This window comes from Lathamus discolor, chromosome 6 (genome assembly GCF_037157495.1).
Source record: "Lathamus discolor isolate bLatDis1 chromosome 6, bLatDis1.hap1, whole genome shotgun sequence".
Taxonomy (NCBI): Eukaryota; Metazoa; Chordata; class Aves; order Psittaciformes; family Psittacidae; genus Lathamus; species Lathamus discolor.
In genome coordinates this window covers 28,361,643-28,378,293 of record NC_088889.1, presented here as the reverse complement: position 1 = coordinate 28,378,293, position 16,651 = coordinate 28,361,643, and the positions used below count along the sequence as shown (strand labels likewise).

The 16,651-nt window shown below is 34.4% G+C and overlaps 1 protein-coding gene across 4 annotated transcripts in view; it reads left to right on the top strand.

Moving 5' to 3' along the window:
- PAPOLA (poly(A) polymerase alpha) overlaps positions 1 to 16,651 on the top strand; it is a 44,975-nt gene that overhangs the window by 24,915 nt on the left and 3,409 nt on the right. The window contains exons 11-21 of one of the 4 annotated variants that reach the window (XM_065685448.1): positions 307 to 427; positions 1,304 to 1,388; positions 5,892 to 5,945; positions 6,728 to 6,847; positions 8,332 to 8,441; positions 11,036 to 11,157; positions 11,462 to 11,604; positions 12,210 to 12,307; positions 13,883 to 14,103; positions 14,489 to 14,551; positions 15,624 to 15,698. In XM_065685448.1, the coding sequence (XP_065541520.1) occupies positions 307 to 427; positions 1,304 to 1,388; positions 5,892 to 5,945; positions 6,728 to 6,847; positions 8,332 to 8,441; positions 11,036 to 11,157; positions 11,462 to 11,604; positions 12,210 to 12,307; positions 13,883 to 14,103; positions 14,489 to 14,551; positions 15,624 to 15,698 (1,212 nt within the window). Of the gene's footprint in view, positions 1 to 306; positions 428 to 1,303; positions 1,389 to 5,891; positions 5,946 to 6,727; positions 6,848 to 8,331; positions 8,442 to 11,035; positions 11,158 to 11,461; positions 11,605 to 12,206; positions 12,308 to 13,882; positions 14,104 to 14,485; positions 14,552 to 15,623; positions 15,699 to 16,651 lie in introns of all 4 variants that reach the window. The other 3 variants (XM_065685445.1, XM_065685447.1, XM_065685444.1) reach the window with 3 other exon arrangements.

The window sequence follows — 16,651 nt, the reverse complement described above, 5'->3', positions numbered from 1 at the left end:
TGTTAAAGAGAGAAATTGTTCTGTTCAGTTAGCATTTCTGGACTTGGAAATGCCTGCAAATTGATCTTGATGTGCCAATGTGCCGACAGGTTACAGCCCTCCCCACATCACTGTGTTTGAGAATGATGTCCTTTGAAAGCATTATTTTTGTTTTCTAAACTTTCTCTGAACTGTTGGTAAATTTAACCTGATCTGCAAACTCAAGTCTCTTAGAATTTAAGACTCAGTTGTAGTAAAGGGAGAAATCCAAATTTGTTAACTCATGTGTATGCTTGAAGAAAACTGATTGGCTGTTGTTATGTATAGGTAAACCCCAGTGATAGGTACCATCTTATGCCTATAATTACACCAGCATACCCACAGCAGAACTCTACCTACAATGTGTCCGTTTCCACACGGATGGTCATGGTTGAGGAATTTAAACAAGGTAAGTATTATCTTATGTCTCTGTATAAATGTTTTAAAATGGCTTTAAAACAGTTCCATTGTGGGCATGGGTTGTGAGGGGGGAGGTGGGAGGATGTTCAATAGCATCTTGGTGTGACACTGTCTTTGAGGGAGGTAGAACTTGGCCTGTTACACTTCTATAGTTTAAAGTTCCAAATTCAGTAAAGACTTCTGCAAACCTGTCCTTCACTCTTAGAAACTGAGGGTAATTAATTAGAATGCCTTGTTTTTTTTAGTGGCTTTAGATTGTGTCATGTCCCAATGAAGATAAGTGTAGTAATCCAATCATGGCCATTTTGGGGTCTAATATAAGACATATACTTGCTTAGAGATGAATCCTGTAGATTTTTCCTAGTAATATGCTTGGATAATTACAGTAAATAAGGGGCGATGTTATCAAAGCAGGAAGTAGACTTGACGAAGAGAGCAACTACCAGTAGCTATCTCAGGAAGAGCAGTATCTTATTGTCTTACTGTTTCTTTGCCTTTTAGAAGAGATGATTCAAGTATTGTAAGGAAAAAGATCTCTTTTATCTTCTTTGAATTGAGTACTTACTGTGGCATACACGGAAGATTGAACTGAGCAGTGTTATACTGCAGAGCAAAAATACGTGAAGTTTTCAGTCTGATCAACTAACGTACATTTTTAATCACATTTTGAGGTTCTTAATAATATGATTAGTATAACTAATGACCACTTAAGGTATGACTGCAGTATAAAGCTTGATAAATTCCTTTGAATTTTAAGGGGCTGAAATAATTTTAGTAAGTTTTTGCTAAGTTAATAAGCTATTTTTACTCTGGATACAAAACTGTATTTTAGAAAAAAGTTTAATTTTTTTTTTTTATAATTTAGGTCTTGCTATCACAGATGAAATTTTGCTGAGTAAGGCAGAGTGGTCCAAACTTTTTGAAGCTCCAAACTTCTTTCAAAAGTACAAGTATGTATTTTATGGCATGGCAGAATATTTTAAGTTTTATCAGTTAAAATATCTTATGATGCTCTGTAGCACAGGATCTTAAATTATATATACATTAGCATTCCAAAAACTGTTAGGATTTTTCTATACAGAGGGGGAGTGAATGCACTTTTCTCTTAGAAAATTAATAATTTCTTCAGATCTTTTTTTCTTTTTGTCTTTAGCATGTATTTCAGAAACTGTTAGTCCCTGACCAGATACTTAAAATGTCACCAGTTAAGTATACAATCGGTATGCTACCAGTAAAATTGAAGACATATCGGCTGGTTTGACTAACAGAAATGTTCATTAGTGGTGTCAGTAAGCATTCTAAAATTCAGTCTTGCCTCTCAGGAAACAAGATATTTAAAGAACTAATTCTGAAAGTCAATATTTAAGATGAATACATGCTTGAAACTGTTTGTTTTCTTCTGTCAACATAGTCAACATTTTATTCTGATAATAAAAGATATTTTTGCAATTGTGTTGACTAACTGCCAGATGTACTAGGCTTCATGAACTTTTTTCATTAAAGCTTAAGGCTTTTGGCTCTTTATTAATACTCATTCACACCTAGTTTCTTTGATTTTTGTAATGTCTCTAAAGGAAATATTGAAGTTTACACTTCAATTTTTAGGGTTTCTAGTAATATGCTTGCGGGGCAGAAGGTTGTTTAATGTATATGGACTTGCTGAAAGTTGTATTTTTATAATAAATGCGGATTATTAAAATATGGACTACATCTTCTTTGCCCTCAGTTGAAATTGGAGACCCATTCTTGTTAAATCAAGATCAGATATCTTTTACACTTGTTTCTGTGTTGGGTGGTTGGTTGGTTATGTACTAATCTAAACAAGATTGAAATATACAGTTCCCCCATTAAAAGAGACTGATGACCTTCATAATGTGTCTGTGTTTTGTTTCTATACCTTTTGCATGATAAAAGCTTTAAAACATTTGGATGGCTTGTATGTTGTACCTTCGAGATGTAAGTTTCAAAACACTTACAAAAGCACTGTAAAGTTATTTTATTTTTTTTCAAGTTAAGATGGGCTGCAGACAAATCAGCTTCTGCTCAAGAGTTAGTAAGTTCCCTAGTAAGTTTTCTGTTTCTTTCAAAACTAGGAAAAATGGGAAACATTAAGTGTCATTTGAAATAATCAGAAATATATTTTTTGTGTACTGGCTTTAGCCATTTTATTATTTTTAGCAATAAAAATTTCTTTTGTTAACATTAAGTATTCAGGGTTTGTATGCTTTGCACAAAATGCTTATTTTTATTTTTTAAATTGTGGAATGATTATATGGAGCCGTTTAAATTACCCAAGATTTTCTGGTTAACTAAAAATTTTGGTTAGTAAGCTCTTACATAGTCTTTGTATACAGTCATCCGTATGCAATAAATGTGGCTCTGTTGCTCAAATCTCCATCTGAAAGCTAGATTTTTTTTTTTTTCCTCCCTCCCTCTTCATGCTTTCCTCCTGTCTGAGTTGTAGTTGCCTTGAGTTGTCCCTGCTGAAATTCAAAGTAGCATGTAGTGCTCTGTCAGGTAAGACAAGGTCTGGTCCTTGCTCTGAGACACAGTTTTAAAAACACTTTTCTGATTGCTTTAGTAATCTGTAGTGTTCTTGATGAGAATTGGTTGCTAAACATCTATGTTGATCATAAACATCTTTTACTTGTTAGCGGTGTTTAAAATAAACTTTATGACTGAGGAGGCTACTGCATACCTGCATGGCAGGAGCAGATTAGAAATTGGGAAAATGGGGACATCTGGTTTTATATGTGTATTTTTCTTGTTTTATACAAAATGTCAACAGTTATTTGGAATTTAGGTAGTTACATGTGTTATCTGCCCTTCATGTATTAAAAAATTTTCAGGGGGAAACAACAACAAAGGACATACACTTGGTTGGATGTGGTGTTTTGCAGTGAAATTACAAAAATAATTTCAAATGGGTATAACATCAATATGAAGTGTTAGTTAAGAATGAAATTTAGAGTGTAAAACCAAGAGGGAGGTACAGTAGTGAGAGGAATAACACTCATTTAATGAGCTCTAGCATTTTTTTTTTTCGGTTATAAGGATACCCGGCTAAATAAGTAGAATGTAAACATACCTTTTAAAAAGGTGCTTTGAACACTTCCCTTGATAGGGCTGTATCTAAAGGACTGGATAATTTTAAGTGTAAATCCTGGACAGCTTAATGAAAATTGAAATGAACATGTTCAGGGGTTCCCACTTTTTTTTTTTTTTTTTTTTCAGAAAGTAGCATGACTTAAAAATCCTTTAGTTTTTTGTAGGTATGGGTGTTAATGCTGTAAGACAGTTCCATAATATCTACATAAGGTTGATTTTCTGAAAACAATACTGATAGGGAGACAATAGGAGAGAAATAGCAGTTGTTTCAACAATCAATCAACCACTGCAAACCAAAACCACATAACAAAAAAACCAAACCAACATATTTCAAAACAGTATCCTCCATCTAAAAATCACCATTGAGAGGTAGAAGCTTAACTTCATTGGTTTTTGGTTTTGGTGGTTTTTTGTTTTTTTGTTTTGTTTTGTTTCCTTTATTATGAAGTAATGGATACTTTTGGATTTAGAAATCTTCTTTGTGATGAAATTATGAATGAAGAACTGATAATAAATCTTGTCTTTAAAATTTAGCAGTGAGATCTTGGACTGTAAAACTAAGTACATCTTAGTTTTTAACAGCTTGTGCTATTTAACTTTTGCTGAAACTGCCAGTATCAGATTTCCCTCTTAGCACTGTTTTAACAGTTGGGTATGGGGGAAGAAGTTGCATCTTCTCCTGTTCTTTCTTTTTCAGCTAGCATGACCTGAGCAGAAATAGCTAATCATTATATTTTAATAAAAAAGCCTAAAGGTTCTTTTTTCCTAGGTACTCAGCACTTAGCTGAGGTTTTAAGACATAGCCAAATTGGTTTTGTGGGTTTTTTTTTTTGTTGTTTCAATTCTTCAGAAACTTGTTTCAAAGAGCTGCTTTTAATAAGTAACTGGAAATTAGTTTTTTCAAATACTTGATCTTTTTCAGTTCATACGTGGTTTAAAAACAACAAAAAGCTTAAGTTGTCTTTCCTACTAAATGAAACTTTCTTCAAGCTTCTGTGGTATGTATGATGTAGGAATCTTATGAATGATAGTTGCATATCTAGTGATCATTAGGGAAAATTGATACCAGAAGTTAGGAGCTTCCCATATGGAATTTGAATAAAGGACCCTTACTATTTATTAATGCCAAAATGGAAAAAAATACTACATAAAATGAACTCAGAATGGGTTAAAATTCAAATTTTTGTCAGAAACAGTAAATAATCTATTCAGAAAGGGGAAAAAGTTTCTCCAAATCTCTTTTCAGTCCTCTAATGTCATTGACATCCACTGACTGATTTCAAAGGACTGTAGCATTTAGAAGGTTTTTTTTCTTCTTGCCACTTTATAAGTACATAATTATGTACTTATTAATTTGATCTGTTGATTTTTATTTACTATTACGATTTGAAGGCCTATAGCTTCATAGGACTTTTTGCACCATAGTTTTTCACCATCGTTGACCTTGTGTTCCTTTCCATGAGGTATATATACTAGGGTCAAATCCCTTATGTTACTTATGTTCTTTAAATCCTGCTCTGAAGATACCTTAAATATACCATATTATGAAGTAATGCCAAGTTAGATGACTTTGGACGTTAAGATAGTTTTTTCAGCTGAACTTCTGAAAAACCTGTCTGTAAACATATAAGGATCACTCACCCCCTCATTATGAACTCAAGTTAAAAGTAATAGTCTTCCATTCCACTCTCCTTGGGCTGCTTTGTTTACACCACCATTCTTGTTTTGTATTGTGTTTATTTGAAATTTACTTACAGTGTGTATACACTGATTGTCCTGGAATATATTGAGAGCTTAAGAATTATCGTCAGAGGAAACATTCCTCATGAAGTTTCAGATAAGTGTCTTCAGACAGTTCTAAACAGCAGATACTGGCTTTTTTAAACCACGCTTATTAGTGTCATTTTTTTACTTTGAAGAAATGCATTTTTTGTTAACTGTTCTTCTAAACAGAAAAGTGACTAAGCTAGCATATGTATATATGGCTGTGAACAGTTGTTTTCACTTGCAAGGAATCTCTACTAGTTATTTAAATCCCTGATGTCATGTCATATTGAAATATCTCCTGTTTTCCAACTAGTGCTACCTTCCTAGGCTTTTATTAAGATTACTGGTATTAATTAAAGTGTAAATGGAATTCCCTAAAATCTGAAATGTTTTTTGGGAAGTCCATTAGTCACATGCTTGGGGGACATAAAAATGCATAAGTATATTAATGGGTATATATACTTAAGCTAATAATCTGTAGTTTGCAATGTAGAATTTGCTGCTAAGTTTTAATGTTAAGGTTTAATGTTTTATTTTAGAAGTATAAATAGAATAGCATATTGTCTTTATCTCCAAAGGCATTATATTGTACTTCTAGCAAGTGCACCGACAGAAAAACAGCGACTAGAATGGTGAGTATAATACTTGCTATTGAAAAGGAAAAAAACCCACAACCCAACACCAAAAAAAACTCCAAACGAAACTAAAACCGTGGCAACCTTGGATGTAAGGGAGATCTAGTCATTCTAGTATCTTTTTAGTGGAACAAAGTGGCATTTCAGTGTTTCAAAATTAAATGGATGAGGACAGCATGTTTGTGAAAAACAGTAAAAGTGAAGAACCAAGGACTGAAGGCTGTTGCTTGCATTTTGCTTCTTTACAGCACAGTCAGGTGCACTGGAGAAATCTTGTTTTCTTAAGCCTTATGCACATTTCTAATAAGCAGTGTGAGGAGTATGTTTTCTATATCTTGAAATACTGTTTCTCAAAAAAAAAGCCTCTTTCCCTTGTTTCTGCCCTCTTTTGTTAGAGAATTTTTAAGATTGTCATGTATTGAGGATTTCATCAACCTAAAAATTCATCATCTAAAGCCAAAAGAATGTTGGAAAAATATGTTGGAGTTGCTTGCTGCCTGCCTTTTACTTGGTGTAGAATGTCTTGCTATTTAATTCAGTTTGTAAAATCTGGCCATAATGAGAGCTTCAGGCACTCTTAAGCTTCTCTTGTGTTAGTTTTCAGAACATGTTCACTTGGTTTGTTGATCTGAATTAGTCTGTCATCTGTAGTGCACTAGTTAATTTGCAAACTCAACTATTAGTATAGGGAGGATGTTGAGGATTTTGTCCTGATACATGATATTAGATACTTCTATTTCATATTAATGAGAACTTGTTAATAAATGACGTTTATGCAGGGTGGGCTTGGTGGAATCAAAAATTCGTATTCTAGTTGGAAATCTGGAGAAGAATGAATTCATTACGCTGGCTCATGTGAATCCACAGTCATTCCCAGCACCCAAGGAGAATCCTGACAAGTAAGCAGAACTTTTTTAATGTAATGGTGAGGAACTAACTTAATTAAAAGCCAGTTCATTAATAAATACACTAGCATTTTCATAGAATTTAAAATGATTAATTTTCAGTTACATCATCTAAAGGCATATAGTTTGAGCTCTTATGTACTGTTTGTAAAATGAGATACTCTATTCTGTATAAGAACATTTCTAAGCCTAAAATGTATTAATTGCATATTTTCTTGCCAATAATCTGCTGTTACTTAGCTGCTTAGCTGCTATTAGAGCAGCTAGCGTCAGATAATAAGACAGTTTTAGTTAGGAGGCAGCGCTGAGAATCAGGAAGAACATCAAACACGGAACCTAAATCTTAAGTAACTAAGTACATTTAATGTTGTTAGCAGTTGAGATGCATATCATTGAAACTTGGTAACGGCTGATGTTAGAAATCCTTGGGATGTCTGAACAGCGGAGGGGATACAAAGTACTTCAAATTGTTTGGCATATATTTTTCCACTACTTGGGTGCTTTGTCACCCCACCCAAAACAACTATAGTAGGTTAAAAACTCTTTTTAATACTTAGTTTTATTTCTAGATAGCATTATAATTGTAAGGAATCATTTTTGTGAGAATGTCGAGAAAATTTTTGTCTTCACTGGGAGTGTGTGAAAAGCCTTGTTTGCTTACCTTCCACATGGCCTTTCTCAGACATCAGCTGCTTCAAGTGACAGTATGGTGCTACTGGGTTGTTTCGGTTTTTTTGTTTTTTTTTTTTTTTAAGTTATATACATAAATTACATGTGTGTTCTAAGTAAAATTGGGCAAAAGCAGGCAATACTTTTTCAGCACCATGTTATTGGGTAAATACGGCTACAGCTGCCTGTTGATTGGAAGACTATGTTCTTCTAAAATAGTCCTATGGGAAAAGACATTTGAATTAAAACATCAAATGTCTTTAGCTGTCACAGAACTGTTATGCTATATTCTGTAATAAACTATAATCATCTTTTATGTATGTTATGTGAAGGTGTGCTGCCAAAGGGAGGCTTTTCTTGCCCAAAAGCTGCAGTTTGTCTAGTCACAGTTAAGAAATTCGAGAATTAAAGAAAATTTTAGGTGCCAAAATAGGAGTTGGTTAGTTAAGGAATAGATTCTAACTACTTTCAGGGTCAGGTGCTGAAAATCTATTTTCTCCTTTCAGATTTCTCCTTTACAGCTGCGATGGCTAGTTGAAACTCCTAATGAGAGTCTGTAGAGAAGCACAGTTTAATGAAGTAATTACTGATGATATTAGTTTATTAAGTTTGCTGGAGATAAATGTCATTTTTTCATGACTTTTCCCAAATGAAAGGGGAATATCATTGTCAGCTTAGGATTTTGCCTTTCTATGGATAGATTCCCATTGCTAGTGGAGCTAAAAAATGTACAACGGTTGTCTGTTGTAGTTCAGATTATTAAATTCTTCTGTCAGTATTATATGATTGTTTTGTGTAATATTTTCCAGAGAAGAATATCGTACAATGTGGGTGATTGGGTTGGTGTTTAAGAAAACAGAAAATTCTGAAAATTTAAGTGTTGACCTTACCTACGACATTCAGTCTTTTACAGACACAGGTAAGTTTTGCTTTCTAGATGTTCTGGTACTAATAAACTCATTGCAGCTATTGTCTTTGTTCATAATGTAGTCTGTTTCAGTAGCAGAGCTCTGTCTAGACATAGAGAAGAGAGATTCAGCTAAGGAGTTCAGGTTATTTAATGAAACACAGGTTTAATGAGTTTTAATGCTGCTAGACAGTAATAATTTTCATTTTTTTCATTAAAACTGATAAAAATGATGCACACATCTTTTGGATCTCACAAAAAATGTTGCATTATATTATGATCTTTATTAAAGAGGCATATTGGTTACATGCTAGCTACCTAGCATAACCTCATGTTTAAAATGTGTATAATTTAAATATTATTGCACGATGAGACTGAATTTATTGGTGGATTATAGCCGAAGTAACTAGTAGACTTCAGAACAAAATGCCTTTTATTCTATAGCATTTCATACTAGCTAGTTGGTTCAGTAACTTTTACTTTCATGTCCAACACCCAGTGCAAGAAATCTGAGTTTTTTCTGATGTTTACTTTTTGATTCATGAAAATAATTTAGAACATGCATAAGAAATTTGTAAGCAAAGAATGGGTAACGGCTGAGAAGTATGCATCTCCAGAGCCTAGGACTAAGATTTTTTTCCTTTAACAGATGATGGTTAAGGCTCAAGTATTACATTTTTACAGAGTTACAGGAATAGGTTCAGGTGTTACCTAATGCAGCCCTGGTCTCTGAATTTCTATGTCTCAGTCTGGAAGTGAGGAAGCTGCACACACACGTGCGCGCATACACACACACACGCACGCACACACGCACACACAGTGTGGGTGTATGAGTGAATATTAATAAATATGTATATTTATAAGTAAATTATGCCAAGGTACTGAAGTTATTTTTTGTCATATAAAGCTACAGTGAGGGCAAGGGGATTTTTATTGAGAGGTGGAATATTCCTTTTGATTTTGAGTAGCAAAGGTGAAACTATTGACACATCACTGTAATTTTTCAGAATTTAGAAAAGGCATAATAGGTTGGCTGCTGCTTTGAAAGAGTGAAGGGATCTATGAATTAGTCTTTTTGTGTTTTATAAACGATACTTCTGTAGTGTATTTGTCAGATTGTTGGTATGAAAATACTAAATCTTGCACTTAAGGAGTCTGATTTACTTGCATTACATGCAGATATGAAATTTGGCTACATGCAATTTTAAGTAGCATTTCATCAAAAACATTATAGATCGCAGTGTATAGTTTTCCATTCAATTAGTAAATATTGTAAAAAGTATCAAACTAACAAATAATTTCTGTTTGTGTGTTATGGGTTTTTGTCATCTCAAATTAATGTGGGTCTGTTTCCATTGTTCTTAATCCATCCTGAAAACATGCTTGCCCTGTCTTTTGGAATAGATACTAAGATTTTTATCAGAACTACCAGAGCATTTTCAAGAATGGAATTACGGAATAGCCTACTTTTTAGAGCAGGGTGAGGAAGAAAGCCATGAAGAGTGGGCTAGGTTTTCCTTGTATTGAAACTTTGGTAAGACCTAATGTTAGGAATATGGAATGCTTTAACCATGTCTGGCTTTCCTGTGTGTGCCCCTGCCTTTACTGTAACCTTTATAATCTTCACACAGAGACTTTATGAGCTTCAATGCAAAAAATTAGTGTAGTGGGCTCTTTAATATGCAGAATTCATTGAGCTATTTGTGTGTCTGACTCTTAATCAAATTTTAATTGCATACAGCCTAATCAATTCCTTAATGTGATTCCTTAATGTTGGTAGAATAGACAGTGAATAAGGGAGATAACACAAAAGGTGAAGATCTACAGAAATTTTTTTTTGTATTCGTACAGTTGCTATGGCTTTGTTTAATGTTATCTAGAAAATTGATGTGAAAGAACATTTTTCATTTTTACCACTTTCACCTGGCTTTACTGGAACACAAGATGTTGGTTTGCAGTGTTAGTTCTTTTACTAGCTCTATGTAGGCTCACTAGAAGTACATGTTCTGAGGCAAAGAACATTTTAGAACGTTATAGTAGACATGAAAAATAAATAGGGCAAGCAAAAAATACAGACAGCCCCCCGCCCACCCCAGGCTACAACAACAAAAATGTAGTGGTACCTGAGTTGCCAAAATGACTTGTGATATGCTATTTGGCGGGTCAGTATTCAACTCCTGAATTAGAAACAATTTGTTATGGGACCTACATAAATGAAAATTCAGTCAACTCTGAAGCAAAGTATTTTTATGTAAATACTGTAATTCTCATAAGGGATATCTTATTTCTATCTTTTGTCCCTTTGAGATGGAATGAAGAAGTAACTTCAGACCTGTTACTGTTAAAATTTGTTAACAGTTTAGAGAACTCTGTGCTTGCAAGATTTTTTTTCTAGAAAAGCAGGTCACCTGTTTCCAAAGTAACATTTTAGTGTTTGCACTGTCAGTGGTCGTGTAGTAGGCAGTTCACTTTCTGCCTCCAGAATAAGGAAACACTGTGCTTGTTCTTGAAGGTGGTGTTATAAAATGCAATTTTTTCCTGCCTGGGCAAGTAAGTGGACGTTGCAAAATGCTTCAATATGTCTTAATGTTATTCTAATTGTGTAGTTTATAGGCAAGCAATAAACAGCAAGATGTTTGAGATGGATATGAAGATTGCTGCAAGGCATGTGAAACGTAAGCAACTTCACCAACTGCTACCTAATCATGTGCTTCAGAAAAAGAAAAAGGTAAACTTGACTAATATTTGAGCAATAAATATTGGTTTTTTTTTAATGCTCCTATTATGACAGCAGGTTTTGACACTAGGTTTTTTCCGTAAAATGTACTTAAAATGTAACTGCATTTAAGGCATGCATACAAACTTAGTTTATGGTGGAAGCTCATCGCTGTTAAATCATCTTTTGTTTCTTTTTTCTTCCCAAATGTGTCAGCTAATATTTTGCATTATGGAAATATTGCATCATTTGAATCTTTGCTGATATTTAAGCCCTTAATAGGACTAATAATTTTCTGTTGCCTTGTGGATTGCAGCATTCAACAGAAGGGATCAGGTTGACAACTCTGAATGACAGCAGCCTAGACTTGTCTATGGACAGTGATAACAGCACGTCTGTGCCTTCGCCTACTAGTGCTATGAAGACGAGTCCATTGAACAGTTCTGGAAGTTCTCAGGGGTAATGAAGACTTTCAGTCTTCCTGCTGCTTTCTGTTTCTGAAGTACTTGTGTGAGAAACGTAGCAGATACTGCTTATGTGAGATATGATTCTTAAGGTGTGAATGGTCCAAATTGGAGCTTGTTGACACTCCTATGTCCAGTTTTAGCGCTAGAGCAGGACTGAATTTGGAGTTAGGCATTATGGCATTGGACTTCAGATGAGGAATAAAGTTGGGTAAAAATGCTTAGAACACGATAATATAAAAACTTGGGGCACTGCAGTAGGAGGCTGTAAGTGGTAGTTAGCAGGAAATGCCGTATTTTTTTTGCCCCCCCTTTTTTTTTTTTTTAATTCAGCTTCTTACTGGTCTAAAAAGGCGTCTCTGAAGTGATTCAGATTAAATAGTTGAAATAGCTTCCTTTACTCAAGCTTGATGATAGATTGCCAGTGCTCATTTCTGTCTTACTACTGTGACACTGTATTGCAAGTTCTGGTCTGTAACGTAGGTAAAATCCTGTCAGCTGTGGTTACTGGCCGTTCATATGATGTAATGTAAGGCAGATGATATAGCACCGTAACTTTATGTAATGCTTAGCATCTCGTCGTTTTTCTCCTTTTAGCAGAACCAGTCCTGCGCCAGCTGTAACAGCAGCATCTGTGACCAACATACAGGCTTCTGAAGTCACTGTGCCACAAATAAATTCCAGTGAAAGCTCAGGGGGTAAGTACAAATGGCTTAATATGCTGGTCTATTGATACTTTTTTTTTTTTTTGGTAACACTTAAACGCTTTTTTTCTTCCAGTTTGGGTTGTTTACTTAATGCATGCTGTAACATGTTCTCTTTGTATACAGATTTAACTAATTTCTTTAGGACTCCAGAAATCATAGCGGAATATTTTGTGATGATGTTTGTTTGTTCTTTTGTTCTTAAGGATTTTTATTTGCCATTCACAATAGGAATAGTTTCCTGATGTCCTGATGCAGGTCTGTAGTTCAGTTGGTCAAATGAGGAAAAATTATTTAAAGCTGGAAGAGCAATTTTTGATTTTATTTCCAATCCATTTTATAGTTAAACCCAAAATGGGGTTCTGTACTGTTTGTCATCTGTGCTCCCATGTTCCTGCTCCTTGTCCTTTATGGAAATTTAGTCTAGGAGTGAAAAAGACTCAGAAGTAAGCAGAACACGTGCTTCTTGTTGATGTCTTTTCAGTTATGTCTCACTCTGTGTGTGGGCTTTATCTGTATTTTCTACAAGAAGAGGTACACTTCACTCAGTAATATTTTTTTCTTTTTAAAGTATTTTTTAGTGAAAGAACAAAGGCATCTGATGAAATTGTTCAGTTAGTCAGCTGCTCCTCTTTTTTGATGAACATTAGCTATGTATAAGGCACAAGTCAAAAACAGATGGGAAAGGTGACCAACTGGTTTGCCTTTCAAGATGAAATTTTTTATTTCACTCTGACATGTGAGACAGTGGAGCCTTACTGTTCACTGATTTCTTATTTTTTTTTATTGTAAGTCACAGGTGCATCAAAGTGAGTAAGTTTGTCTGTGAGCACTAAATGGAGCTTAAATGGTGTGACGTTTTTGGATTTGGAAGCATATCAGAAGTTATTCTTATGTTTTAGTTAAAGCAGTCACCTGATAGTTACTAGTGAAAAATGTCCTAAGTGTAAAGTTTCTCTTACTCAAGCATCTCCTTATGTGTGCTCATTGGTTTGAGGTAGGCAATTGGTGAGCTAGAGCTTTGTCATATGCAGCCTTTTTCAAAAAGATGCATGGAATGTCAGATTTCTGTCTGCTGTCTGTGACTTAGTCTGTCATTGCGTACTCCAGGCATGAGAAATTATAAACTTCATGTTTAAGTGACAAAACGAGTAACAGATTGCTCTTGAATTTGATTTAAGGCACTCCTTGGCAATGTATATATATGGCCAAGCACAGAAACAGTAAAACTTCTTTTGGGTACCAAGAATAATATAGCTGTATTAGCACAGAGTTCTGTCTGGGCTAATATACCCTGCTGTTAAGCAGGGTTAATAAGACCAAGCAGAACGTCACTGATGTATCTACCCTGTATCTGGTACACACGTTATCTCAGAATTAACTTGAGACTAAACTCTGTGTATGCACATGTGCTATTTCAGATATGGTGCTTATACAGCTAACTGTACCACTTCTTTGGTGCCTACTTGATACCAGTGATTTTGAGTAGAGACCAAGAATACCAGTGATTAACCTAAAATGGTTGTATCAACTCATCTTGCTGAAGCTTTTAAAATTATTTATCCACAGGTACTTCAAATGAAAGCATTCCTCAAACTGCCACACAACCAGCCATTTCTCCACCACCAAAGCCTACCATCTCTAGAATTGTTTCTTCAGCGTGTTTATTAAATCCATCACCAAGAACTTCAGGAAATGTTGCAACAAAAATGCCTAGCCCTGTCACAGCAGTGAAAAGGACATCATCTCCCCATAAGGAAGAGTCTCCCAAGAAAATAAAAATTGAAGAGGTATCTGAGATTTTTGAGATCCTACCATAGCAATGTCCAAAACTTTACATTCATATATTCATATCAGCTGCACATTGATTATAATATTCCCAGTTATAATTATTTTGTTAAATGGGATGTATATTTCCTACACTGACTGCATTGCTGCTTTATGTATGCAGCTTGTTTAGGTCTTAGTGTTTTTTTCACCATGCACATGATGCACTGGATTAGCACAAATGCTTAGATTTTAAATTCTTGTCTTAAAAGCTACTTTTTGTTAGAATACGAGCATGTTAAGTCTTACAGCTAATTTTGTCTTGAAAAACACTTTGTGACCTTGTTGAGTATTTTAAAATGTTTTTATGATTTTAAGTATTTTCTGGGTTTGTTTGCATTTCAGCAGGATGAAATAAGCGAAGATACTAGCTGTATAGATTTCAATGAGCATGAAAAAATGGACATTAAGGTATCTATGCCTAGCCCATACAATTTTTGTATATTAACTGTGACTCTTCCTTCTGAAGCTTACTGTGCTTTTATGTAGGAATGATTGAGTGTTTGCAGATATATTATAGACTCTCCAGTGAAGATACCAAAATGATATGTTGTTTTTTTGATATATGTGTCAGCATTAATGAATTGCAATATGTTACTTGCTGCAGTTTAAGCTGAATCTGAGTTTACGTTAGCATAGGAGAGCAATTTCTTTGCTGGTCATTCACACAGTATCATGCATAGCAAAAAAAGTAATGATGATATCTGTGTTTAAAATTCTTAAATCAGATAAGGGTTGTGTCTGTATACCTTGCTTTGCCTGCATCCCAAACACAATATCTTACTTAGTTTAAGAGCAGTCGTCTATTGGGATTTTTTGCTTGTTGGGCTGAGAATCCCAATGCCAGGTGTAAACTTGTTCACTTTTTAGATTAAAAAAAAACCACAACAACAAACCAACAACAAATAATTGTATGTAGATTTTTTTCTGATAGTGAAATTATTGTACGAAGTTACAGCATAACTTCTCAGGACTTGCAGAGATTCATTCACTCCAGTATCTTGTAATTTAGCAGACGATTTCTGCTTATTGGTGAATAGGAAGGGTGAAAGTCTGTCTTTAGCTTTATGATAGCAGCTCTCCACTTGGCCATAAACAGTTTTTATAGGGCATATTTTGTTGTCTTTGGAATGCTCTGGAAATTATCTCAAGAAATTAAAGTATCTATTAAAATGTTTGAGTGTTTTGGTTTATAGTCTTCACACCCTCAGATGAGGCATTGTATCTTACTATGTAGTCACCTTGAAATCTTTTTCAAACTCATCTTGAGTTTGTAACATCGAGTGAAGGCTGAAATGCATATAAGCTTGTAATTCTAACATTGAAAATAGGTCCTCTGGATAACAGATCATTATAAGAGACATAGATAATCCTGTTAGCTTTTTACTATCAGACTCCACTAAATATTACGTGCTTAATATTCAGGGAAGAAATGGAGGAATCAACTTCTTTAATATAATATGTTGATACTTTTATTTTTTAGGAGCAACTTGAGACAGAAGTGAATGTTAATTCTCAAACAGAAACTCTTCAGACAACTTCTCTGCAAGCTCCTCAGGTACTGTTTTTTAAAAATAACACCTCTCTGTATGTGTGTGTGCTAATCTGTGGTGAAAATACTGAAATTAAAATTAGTCCAGATGTTAAATGTATAATTTTTTTACTCCATTGTGTGGAAATCTGGTTATTGTTACTGTCACAATTTTTGTGTTTTAGATAGTCATTGATATTAATGAATGTGCATTGTAGCTAAACTTGCATGGCTTGCCATACAAACTGACTGAAGCTGGATTCGCTCTTCTGAATTGTGCCTTCAAAGTAAGGGCCTCAGTTTATTCCTTTGTGCTTTGCACATCACAGAATAATCCTTTCTAACAAGGAAAAAAATGTTTTAAACAGCTGCTGCTCAAAGATATCCTTGTAGAGGTTGAGAATGTTTGAAATGTAACTTTAGGCTCTGAAATTCGGTATGAGAGAGAGAATTTATTGTAATTTTGTAATTCCTCAGCCAGCTGTGTTCCTTCACTGCAGGTATTGTAAGTGTAAGAAGCATTGGAAAAATAGACATCAAGTTATGAAGTCTGTGGCATTCACATAAATTTTTGTTCATAATATTGTAACAACTTTTAGAGAACACATCTTTGTCTTTACTAGCGTTTTTAAGCTTCTTAGTGCTCTACTGATTAAAGTTTCACTATTGCAAAGCATTTTATGACAGTTATTAAATGATGTCTAGTAAATGTTTTGATTGAAAATAGGGATACATTGCAATAGTATTTGTAGTATTTGTTAGTGGACTTTTTGAACTGTATGAACAATACTGAATGTAAGTGCCAAATTGTTTGGCAAAAAATTCTAGATGTTACATGGTCAAACTAAGCTGTTTCAGGGGAATTTTTAGATCGGTTAGTACACCAAGTTTGTCTTAGCTGTTGTTGAGGGATGATTATATGAAGCTTTGTAGCTTTTACTAATTGTGTAGTTATTTACTTTAGCAAACGTAATCTGCAA